Source organism: Primulina eburnea, chromosome 17 (assembly GCF_022965805.1).
Source record: "Primulina eburnea isolate SZY01 chromosome 17, ASM2296580v1, whole genome shotgun sequence".
Lineage (NCBI taxonomy): Eukaryota > Viridiplantae > Streptophyta > Magnoliopsida > Lamiales > Gesneriaceae > Primulina > Primulina eburnea.
This window is the reverse complement of record NC_133117.1, coordinates 821,548-833,781: the sequence shown is the minus strand read 5'-3', so window position 1 is coordinate 833,781 and position 12,234 is coordinate 821,548. Positions and strand designations below refer to the sequence as shown.

Here is a 12,234-nt window from a genome sequence, read left to right as displayed (position 1 = left end):
ATCTCGCAGTTGAAATTTTGTGGGCACGAGATTACAGAATTGGAAAAGCTTGAGAAAACATTTTTCACTTTTCACGCATCGAATATAACTCTACAACAACAATATAGAGTGCGTGGATTTTTGAGATATTCTGAACTTATCGCCTGTCTCCTTGTGGCGGAAAAGAATAACGAGCTATTAATGAGAAATCATCAGGCACGACCTACTGGTTCAACGGCATTTCCTGAAGCAAATGTCGTAAGCAAAAATGAATTTAAATCTGGCAACCAAAATCAAAGTTATAGACAAGATTTTGGTCGAGGACGAAATCGAGGTCGTGGTCGTGGTCGTGGACGTGGTCGGGGACGTGGAAATAGTCGTGGTCGTGGACGCGGCCGTGGTTTTGAAAATAATCGAGATAGTTACTTCAATAACTCATCTCAAAGGAACGTCCCAAATCATCCACCGAAAAGGCATCAAGAGAACATGAGTGTAAATGAAAATCACTCAAAAAGATTTGAAAGTTCTTGTTTCAGATGTGGTACTCCAGGACATTGGTCCCGTATTTGTCGAGCCCCTGAGCACCTTTGCAAACTTTATAAAGAATCAATAAAGGGGAAAGAAAGGAGACCAACTTCGCTGAAAACAGTGAACCTTTGGGTAATTCAACTCATTTTGATGCTGGAGATTTTCTGATTGATTTCTCAGACAATGATCAATTTGCGGGTGGAATAAATATGTAAAACATTTTATTTTTCATGTAATTGTATGATAATATTTTATCGTGTGTTATATTTTGGCATATGTATTGTATTGTATTTTTATAAATGTATTGTCAGTAATTTTATTTCATTGCATATTTTTTTGAAGTTCAAATATGGAAAATACTATGAACAAAGATGAAGTTTGCATACCTGATAGTGGTACAACGCACACTATCCTCCGAGATAAAAGATATTTCTTGGAACTAAAACCAACAAAAACAATGGTGAATACAATATCAGGTCCTGTAGACTTGATTAAAGGTTGTGGTAAAGCACAATTTTTGTTACCTAATGGTACAAAATTTTTGATCAATGATGCTTTATATTCACCACAATCGAAAAGAAATTTGTTGAGTTTTAATGATATATATTCCCATGGGTATGATACTCAAACAATGAATGAAGAGAATGAGAAATATATGTGTCTTACCACATATAAATCAGGAAAGAAATATGTAGTTGAAAAACTACCAATGCTACCTACTGGATTGCATTATACATATATAAGTCCAATTGAATCAAACATGGTAGTTGATAATTCTTCAATACTGATCAATTGGCATGATCGATTAGGACATCCTGGTTCAACAATGATGCGAAGAATTATAGAAAATACACATGGTCATCCATTGAAAGACCAGAAGATCTTTCAGAATAATAAGTTTCAATGTAAAGCATGTTCTCTCGGAAAACTTATTATAAGACCATCACCAACCAAAATCCAAACTGAATCACCAATGTTTCTTGAACGTATTCAGGGTGATATTTGTGGACCAATCCATCCACCATGTGGACCATTCAGATACTTTATGGTATTGATTGATGCCTCCAGCAGATGGTCACATGTATGTTTATTGTCAACTCGAAATGTTGCATTTGCAAGATTACTTGCTCAAATAATAAAATTGAGGAATCAATTTCCCGATTATACAATCAAGAAAATTAGACTTGATAATGCTGGTGAATTTACTTCCCAGACTTTCAATGATTATTGTATGTCTATGGGAATCATTGTTGAGCATCATGTTGCTCATGTACATACACAGAATGGATTGGCTGAATCATTGATTAAACGTCTGCAAATGATTGCTAGACCAATGATTATGAAAACAAAGCTCCCTATTTCTATATGGGGACATGCAATTTTACATGTTGCTGCATTAATTCGTATCAGACCAAGTGCATATCATAAATACTCCTCATTGCAGCTTGCATTTGGTAAAGAACCAGACATTTCTCATCTGAGAATTTTTGGATGTATGGTGTATGTGCCTATTGCACCACCACAACGAAAGAAAATGGGACCTCAGAGAAAGGTTGGAATTTATATCGGTTATGATAGTCCATCAATCATTCGATATCTTGAACCTCAGACAGGCGACGTGTTCACAGCACGTTTTGCTGATTGTCATTTTAATGAGGAAATCTTCCCAATGTTAGGGGGAGAACATAAACATACCGAAAAGGAAATTACGTGGTATGTATCATCATTGTTACATATGGATCCAAGAACAAAACAATGTGAAAATGATGTACAACAAATTGTACACTTGCAAAGAATAGCAAATCAAATACCAGATGCATTTGCAGACACAAAAGGGGTAACTAAATCATATATACATGCTGCAAATTCCCCTGCTCGAATTGAAATTCCAAAGAAACAAATTGAAAATACTCATGATGTCATTAAACGCCTGAAGCGTGGAAGGCCAGTCGGTTCCAAGGATAAAAATCCTCGAAAAAGAAAATTCATAGAGAAACACGATGATCACAAAATAGAGAATGATGTTCCTGAAGAAACACATGATGATCACAAAATAGATAATGATGTTCCTGAAAAAACACATGATGATGAAAATGTTCTGTCAGAACCACAAACTGACGAGAATCGTGAAATATCTATCAATTACATTAATACTGGAAAAATATGGAACCGAAAAGATATATAAGAAATTGATGATATATTTTCTTATAATGTGGCAATCGACATCATAAATGATAATGAAGATCATGAACCAAAATCTTTTGGTGAATGTAAAAATCGACAGGATTGGGTAAAATGGAAAGATGCTATCCAGGTTGAATTGGATTCGCTAAATAAACGTAATGTTTTTGGACCTATAGTCCTTACACCTGAAGGTGTAAAACCTGTTGGATACAAATGGGTTTTTATTCGAAAGCGAAATGAGAAAAATGAAATAGTAAGATATAAAGCTCGACTTGTTGCACAAGGTTTTTCTCAAAGGCCTGGAATTGATTATGAAGAAACGTATTCTCCCGTGATGGATGCAATTACGTTTCGGTATTTGATTAGCTTGGCGGTATCTGAAAATTTAGAAATGCGTCTTATGGATGTTGTTACAACTTACTTATATGGATCACTTGATAGTAATATATATATGAAAATCCCTGAAGGATTTAAGATGCCTGAAGCACAAAGTTCAAAACCCAGGGAATGTTATTCTGTGAAATTACAAAGATCATTATATGGGTTAAAGCAATCAGGTCGAATGTGGTATAATCGACTAAGTGATCACTTGATGAAAAAGGGATATGTAAATAATTCAATATGCCCTTGTGTTTTCATTAAGAAAACAACATCCGGATGCGTAATTATTGCTGTATATGTTGATGATTTAAACATCATTGGAACGAATAAGGAAATTCAAGAAGTTGTGTCATACTTGAAGGAAGAATTTGAAATGGAGGATCTTGGAAAAACCAAGTATTGTCTGGGTTTACAAATTGAACAAAAATAATGTGGAATGTTTGTTCACCAGACAAATTATACAGAAAAGATCCTTAAACGTTTTAATATGGATAAAGCAAATCCTTTAAGTACTCCAATGGTTGTTAGATCATTAAACATAGAAAAGGATCCATTCCGTCCATGTGAAGATGATGAAGATATTCTTGGTCCAGAAGTACCATATCTAAGTGCCATCGGTGCCCTTATGTACCTTACAAATTGTACAAGGCCTGATATATCTTTTGCCGTAAATCTGTTGGCAAGATTTAGCACAAATCCAACAAAGAGACACTGGAACGGAATTAAACATATATTCCGTTATCTACGAGGAACGACAGACTTGGGACTTTTGTATTCAAAAGATGCTAATTCAAGTATGATTGGTTATGCTGATGCTGGATACTTATCTGATCCACACAAGGCACGTTCCCAAACTGGATATGTATTTACTCGTGGAGGCACTGCAAATTCTTGGCGTTCACAGAAACAAACGCTCGTAACTACTTCATCAAATCATGCTGAGATTATTGCACTACATGAAGCAAGTCGTGAATGTGTGTGGTTAAATTCAATGACCCAACATATCCAAATCTCATGCGGATTATCATTCGATGAGAAACCTGTGATACTATATGAAGATAATGCTGCATGTGTTGCTCAAATGAAAGAAGGATACATAAAAAGCGACAGAACTAAACATATTCCTCCTAAGTTCTTCGCATTCACCAAGGAGCTTGAGAAGAATAAATGTATTGATGTTCGTCACATTCAATCAAGTGAAAACTCATCAGATCTCTTCACAAAGGCACTTCCTACGTCAATATTCAGAAAGCACATATATAATATTGGGATGCGCAATCTACGAAATTTGTGAAGAATTGTTCATGTCAACATCAGGGGGAGTTTACGTGACTGCACTCTTTTTCCCTTACTATGGTTTTTATCCCAATGGGTTTTTCCAAGTAAGGTTTTTAACGAGGCAGTACAAAACACGTAATGAAGACATCATCGTATCATGATCATCATCTCAAGGGGGAGTGTTGAAATATTATTTAAAATGTGAAAAATATTTGTGTTGAAAATGTGAATGTTGAATGTTGAAAAATAGGTGTTGAATATTGAAAATTAGTGTGTGATGATGTAGGTAATGATGTATTTTATTTTTGGATTATGTGTAAAGATTTCCTATAAATAGATCTCTCATTTGTGAAGAAAATCACAATTGAGTAGAGAGAAAAATATTATAAAGTGTGTAGTTTGGTAAATTTTGAGTGTTTGAGATTTTTACTTTTTACCATAAATTTTTACTTTTTCACAACAGTTGTTATTGTTGTGTATATATATTTTTAATCTACTTTCTTTTTAGGGGCATGGCTGTCCAATGCCATACCACATGTGACACGGTTTTTTTAAAAGTTATTTAATATTCACAAACTAGATTGACATTATATATATTTTAATGTAGCAAATTTTTTTATTTTGAAAATACGAATGGGAAATGAAATTAATAGGGAAAAAATCAAATTACAAAGAGATATTTCGAACTTATGTACCCTGTCTTACCAAAATAAAATAAAATATCAATTTCAATGAAGTCTCTTATTGCATCAGTATCGTTTTTTCCTCTACAATGACTTTTTTAATCTTCAACTTGCTAACTTAAGTATTGAAATGACCACTGCAGACACTCATCTGACGCTCATTCACATGTTCGTTTTCTCGTGTTCAGGACATCATACTGCCCAGTTCCTTCATCTTCTTCACATCAGGATCCGGTAGATTGCCGACGGCCCGACCCCGCTCACCCTATTCACCCTCCATTTTTTTTTCTTCCAATAATGCATTAGATTGATGAACAAATCAATGAATATAGATGCAAGCACATAGATAGATCTTTGTTTGTTTATTATTATTATTACTATTATTATTATAGTAAACATTTAGCAAGAGTGCAGAGATTCTGTGTCCAAAAAGAAAAATAAAATTTGGATTTTGTTAAAAAATGTAGTTACCAAGTGTACAAGGAAAACGCTACACATGATACGGAATGCGAATCAGGGATGTGTAAATGATAAAATTTACCAAGAAAATGTAATACCGTGTAATTAAGATTGGATGATTTCCCTTCCCTTCCCTTCCCTTCATCTTGAATCGTTAAAGCAAAAAATGCATCAGAAAAATCACCGCTCGAAGTTATATACCGAGGTCTGATCATCTAACAGTTCCAAAACCGAGGTTCTTTCTTTCTCACAAGGATGCAAATTATTAGTTATGCTATCTAAATGCATTTTTCTATCAATTTCTATCCAACTAACAGCTGCGTCCTTTTCGATGTTTCCCATGTTCATAAGCCGTCTAACTTCCTCGGCTGATTCCCATCTCCCGATAGCATAATACATACTACACAATAATAAGTATGCTACTGGGGACTGCGGCTCTAATTGCACAAGGTGTTTTGCAGCTATTTTTCCCAACTCTATATTTCCATGAATTCTACATACACCAAGCAAAGCATTCCAAACCCGATCATCGGGCATACATCGCATCTTCTTTAGCTGATTCATCAATTCATCAAAACATCCTGATCGACCCAAAAGATCAATTACACAAGCATAATGCTCTTGATTTGGATTAACTTTGTATTCTTGAGTCATGGACTCGAACAAAAAAAGTCCTTCTTGGACAAGCCCCGAGTGACTGCAAGCATTCAAAAGGGCAAGTAGTGTGACGCTGTCTGGTTTAACAGACATTCTCGCCATATCTGCGAACATTTTTATTGCTTGTTTACCACAACCATGGCGTGCTAGTGCAGATATCATAGTGTTCCACAACACCACATTTTGCTTGTTTTTCGTGGAGTCAAAAACCCTTTTCGCGACTTCTAAGTTTCCACATTTCCAATACATGTTAATGAGAGAACTCACAACTACAACATTAAGTCTAAGGCCCGAGGTTATCATATGTGAATGAATTTGTCTACCGCGCTCTGGTGAAATTATGCTAGCACAAGCTAACAAGCAACTGCTAAAAGTGAATTGATCAGATTCGACATTATGCTTAATCATATCCACGAACACCTTAAGGGCTTCATTTCCCATTCCATTTTGGGCATACCCTGCGATCAAAGTAGTCCAAGAAACAGAGTTTTTTTCTGGCATTCTGGCAAAGATTTCCCGAGCAGAATCCATATCACCCCATTGAGCATAAGCAGATACCAAAGTGGTCCAAGCAAGAACGTCCCTCTTTATCATCTCATCAAACAACTTCCTAGCATCCCCTAGCTCGCCACATTTTGCATATGCATCGATAATAGAACTTGAAAGAACCAAATTTGACAAGAACCCGACAGCAAGAACTTGACTGTGCAATTGCTTAGTAAGACACAACTCCCTTAACTTAACACATATTGTTACAACACCAGCAAAACTATACTCATTAAAGCCAATATCCAACCTCCTCAACTGCAAAAAAAGCTTTATAGCCTCATCAAACTGCCCACTCTGCACATATGCTATCACCACTGTATTCCAACTGACAAAATCCTTTACAGGCATTTTGTCGAACAATCTTCTCGCTGGCTTCAACATCCCCAACTTCGCATACCCGGAAAGCATATTGTTCCAAGAATACAAATTTTTCATACTCATTTTATCAAACACCTCACGAGCCATCTCATGATCACCGTATTTCGAGTACATATTAATCAAATGGTTGGACAAAAAAGTGCCGGGATGCTTTGAACCCGTCATCTTCAAATGAAGGTGAACCCATCTGCCCTCTCTACCGAATTTCGAATTGGCGCATTGTTGAATGAGATTGGAAATAATCTTGGAGTTCAAACGGAATCCTTTGCGAGCTAAGAGAGGCAATGAATGAACTGCTTCTCGGATTTGACCCTGTGAGGTGAGATTGAGAAATTTCTGGAGAATACAAGGATGCTTGCGAGTTTTTTTGCGGGATTTTCCGAAGGAAGGTGTTAGTGTGCGAGGTGAATGGGAAAGATAGGGCATTGCAGTAAGGGCAACATGTGAGCTCCGGCGAGCAGCGCCGCCTGAGATTGGTCGCGGCTGTGCGGTGTGTTAAAAAATACAACACCAGCACTTGTGGTTTATTAAATAAATTTATTTATTTAATTCTCCAGTTATTAGAATAAATGATAATTAATTTAGTTTGTATCAAATCAAATGTTAGTGGTCAACATTTATAGCTGATTTTTATTTGTCAAAAACTTATAGACGGTGTAACGGTTCGTATTTTGTGTGACATATTTCTTATTTGAGTTATCCGTGAAAGAATATTGCTTTTGATGCTAAGAGTATTACTTTTTATTGTGAATATCGGTAGTGTTGACCCGTCTCACAGATAAAAATCCGTACCTACTTTTTTTATTTAGTATTTGATAATTTTTTAGTTTGTTAGGAGTTTGTTAACAGAATAAGCATCAATACCTCTTCTTGTATGTTTATGAAAGATTGCTTCCCTTATTGAATTATCCCAAATAAATTATATTCTTTTAATTTGTATTCATCTTGTTTTTCCAACATTGTAGTATCAGAGCGACGTCGACGACATAATTTAAATAATTTTCTCCTCCTATCAGCAATATGGCGATCTTCAAGTTGTTTGTGGAGTCAAGAAGCTCAAAAATAAAAATTACAATACTTGGTCTACATGCATGGTCTTATATACAAGTTCAACACTTATGCAACCGAAGGCAGAGAATGCACATAGTACACTGGCAAGACAATGTTTGTCTTAAAGGCTACCCTCGAATCAAAGATGTGTTAAAGTATATAAAGGATTCCAAAACTCAAAAGAAGTTTGAGATACATTTGCGATGCAATTCTCAAAGAAAAATGGCACGAGGCTTCAACTTCTGGAGAGTGAACTTTTGTGCGTTAGCACAACGCAGCGTGATGATCTCTCAGCACTCAGGAATGATACCGTGAAATTACCGAGTTGGATCCAAGTGATAAAATTGGAGAAATCAGGATGAAAAGAATAATTATCCATGGTTTGAGGCTGAATGTAGGCGTGTACAAGGATGGAAAAATCAGACATCAGTACTTATTGTGTTGAAAATTTGCTTGTTGCACAAGTCGCACCAGCTAAGCAAATGGGAAAAGTTTCTTTAAGGGTGAGGATGAAGCATTCTACACGAGTAAAAACAAAGGGAACTCCAAGCAACACACAACTAGTTAGTCTAAAAAGAATAATATAATGACAAGGCAAAAAAGATCATCAAAGGGAAGTCGAGTGGTGTTGATAGCCAACAATTCAAAATTACAGATAGCCCATATCGGCAATACGACAGTCTCTCCCAAAAATAATGCAAATGAGGTGCCACTTCAAAATCTATCACATCCTGGGCATGAAAAATCTCATTCCAATATCACAATTAACATTTTTTATGTCATCGTGTTCCGTTTGGTCCGCAAGCTAGATATAAAGGTTTATCATAATCTTGAGATTATGGAAGAGTCAATGATGATTGGATTCGGTTTATGTGATGTATGCAGATACTGCATATGTTGACAAAACTAGAAAAAACGAGCCAACAGTTTATGGCATACGCAGCTAAGTCTTGTTAGTTATTCCAAGCTAATAATGAGATTACGAAAAGATCAATGGCGATATGGGGATGCCCGAAAGTGAAGTAAAAACAAACACAATATGAGTCAGATGTCAATATGTAAAAGTACATCAATTGCCATATGAAGAATCAAATTTAAAGCAAAAGATCCATTAGAATTAATCACTCGGTCGGATGTGTTTGGACCCATCTAGCAAACGAGTTCTCCATTTTCCTTCGAGAACACTCCACAACAAAGCTGGATAGCAGTGATGAAGAATATACATCTAACTGAAATATGTCGAAGTATTCTTCATACAGGAAATGTTGCTAGACGATTTTGGGCAGAAGCAATGAGCTAGAACCGCAGCCTTCCTTCATATCAATCGGATTCCTCAACAAAGATTATATTTTAGTCGCCTTTGGAATTATTATGGAATACGATTAGCTGTTTTTGAGTTTTGGTCGTGTCTTTATGTTTTATACCTTATCATTTACGTAGCAAAATGGACAAGAAGGTTGTTAAGTGTATTTTTGTAGGATACGTTGATCAAAGAAAGAGATGGAGGTGTAGTGATCCTACAACTGGAAAGTACTATACACCTCAAAATGTGGTGTTTGCTGAAGCATCTTTCATGGTGGTTTTTAGAAAATGACATACAAACAGATTCAAATGTCATTAAATATGAACTGCCACCTTCTCAAATCCAACTTGACTTAGATAAATATGACGATACATATTTTGGTGATGATATCCAAAAAAGCATATCACAGAGTTCTTGGAGGACATGTGTATCAACAAGCAAGCATTGAAGGAGAATCTAGTGGAGTAGAAGAATCAACTTCTCTCAAACATCAACAAAAGTCAGAAAACCAAATGCTAAATATGTCAACGCTGCAATAATATAAGAAGCAAATGAAAAAGAACCGCAGACATTTGAATAAGCATCACAAAATCCAGAATGGAAAGTAACAATATGGACGATGAGATTGTTTCATTAACACATATATGAATCAAACTTGGAGCTTGTACCAAAGGCTAAAGATGTGAAGATTATTTCTTGAAAATGAGTGTATAAAATAAAGTATTCTCAAATGGTTCAATGTAAAGGCACACAGATCGTCTTGTTGCTCGAGGGTTTTCTCAACAATATGGATTAGACTACAATGAAACATTTAGTCTATTCACAAAGCTTACACTGTTCGAGTTATACTTGCACTTGTAACCAGTAAAGTTTGGAACTTGTGGCAAATGGATGTAAAAATATATATTCTTACATGATGAGTTGGATCGAGATATCTACATGAATCGACCTTCGAGTTTTTAGAGTCAAGTCCATCCTGAATATGTGTGTAAGTTATGAAAGACACTTTATGGGTTAAAACAAGCATCAAGGGATCAGTACAGTAAGATTGGAGAATTTCTAATTCATAATGGTTATTCAATGACATCTGAATATTCAAGTTTGTTTGTCAAATATGATGGAAAACACCTAGCTATTGTGCTAGTTTATGTGGATGATTTTAACATGAAAACGTGAAGACGAAATTCTCCAAACAAAGAAGAACTTGTCTGTTTATTTGAAATGAAACTGGAAATTGATCGTACTATCTCTTTGTCAATTAAAATATTGAAGAAACTTCTTGAAGAAATTTGAGATGCTTGAGTGCAAATCAATTTCGTCTTCGATGTAATCAAATACTAAAATGTGTGCTCATGAAGAGATAGATTTGGAAGACGTGACAGTGTAGCAATCGGTAGGTAGTTTGATTTATTTAAATATAACCAGACTTGAAATTTCTCAATCAACTGGAGTGAGGAGCCGCTACATGCAAGTTCCAAAGAAGCCTCAATCGGATGTAGTTCGACGAATTTTGAGATATGCGAATAATACACTCGGTTACTATGATGCCGACTATGGAGATGACCATGACACTCGAAGTTCAATTACATTGTTTGTTTTTATGCTTGGAGAATGACCAATTTCTTGATATAACAAAAGGAAATCGTAACTTTATGTGATTTTGAATCGATAAAAAATCATTTATAATTTTTGATAAAACCATATCATACATATGTATGAAATGATAAAATCTTTAGATCATAAATCTCCCAATATATTCCCCATGTGAGCACCTTATCCATTCTCAAGCCAAGAGATGTGAAATTCTATTTGGATAAGAATATTAGTATAAAGACTCGACAGAGATTAAAAGCCAACTAAATCCACAGTACAAAAAAAACATCAACTAAAACAAATATTTTTAAATCCAGATGTCCCTTTTTTGGTGTACAAGAATTGACATTTTGGCTAAGTGGAAATCACTATCATTTTACATGATTTTCTTTTTTCTTTACTATCTTGCTATTGTCTTTATTAATCTGTTCCAGTTCATTATTCTTAAAGAAAAAGAAAAAGAAAAGAGAAAAAAGTACATTAACCAAACCTTGTCCATGCCATGTTTAGACCATAGATAAAATCTCACAAAAAGAAAAAAAGAAGAGAAAAAAAAAGAAGAGAAATAGAGTTTTCATTTTATGTATTTCTTAGTACTTTTAATACATCTCAACAATTTTTTCTCTACATTTATATCCTTTAATTTCTAAATATTTAGTAAATCATTTTAAATTAAAACAGATATTTTTTTAAAAAATAAAATCTAATTAAGCAACACATAATATTTATATATATTAAATTATATACACGTCGCTAGTATGAAATTACAAACACAAGTGGAATGCAATTTTTTACTCTACCATTACATCCTATGAATTATTGTGAAAAATGCTAAGATTGGGTTTTATTGACAATATAGTATCTCTAGTTTATTGGTAAATTTTTTTTATGACGATAGAATTTGCAACAGTGACTATCATTCGATGCAGATTGAATAAATCATCGAGTTAAGACAGTAGTACTCAAACCATATTATTCAAATAAATCACATTGGACAAAAATATCTCTTGTTTTATTTATATATTATAAATGATTGATAGTTCCGATCAATGTAACAATATTTCGTAAAAATAAATAAAAAAGAGACATTTTTTTCTACCCTAAAAAAATATATATTATTAAACCAAATGGGTATAGACGTACTCAGCATCCTATAAAAGCTAGTTTGGTTTAATAATTTGGAAAAAAATATGATATGTTAACTTGATAATA

General features: G+C 34.6%; 1 protein-coding gene across 1 annotated transcript; it reads right to left on the bottom strand.

Moving 5' to 3' along the window:
• Positions 1–5,024: 5,024 nt before the first annotated feature.
• LOC140818549 (pentatricopeptide repeat-containing protein At2g21090-like) lies at positions 5,025–7,587 on the bottom strand. Its single transcript, XM_073178544.1, has one exon. It carries the CDS (start codon positions 7,500–7,502, stop codon positions 5,673–5,675), a length of 1,830 nt encoding a protein of 609 aa, XP_073034645.1. The 5' UTR covers positions 7,503–7,587; the 3' UTR covers positions 5,025–5,672.
• Between the last annotated feature and the right edge of the window lie 4,647 nt (positions 7,588–12,234).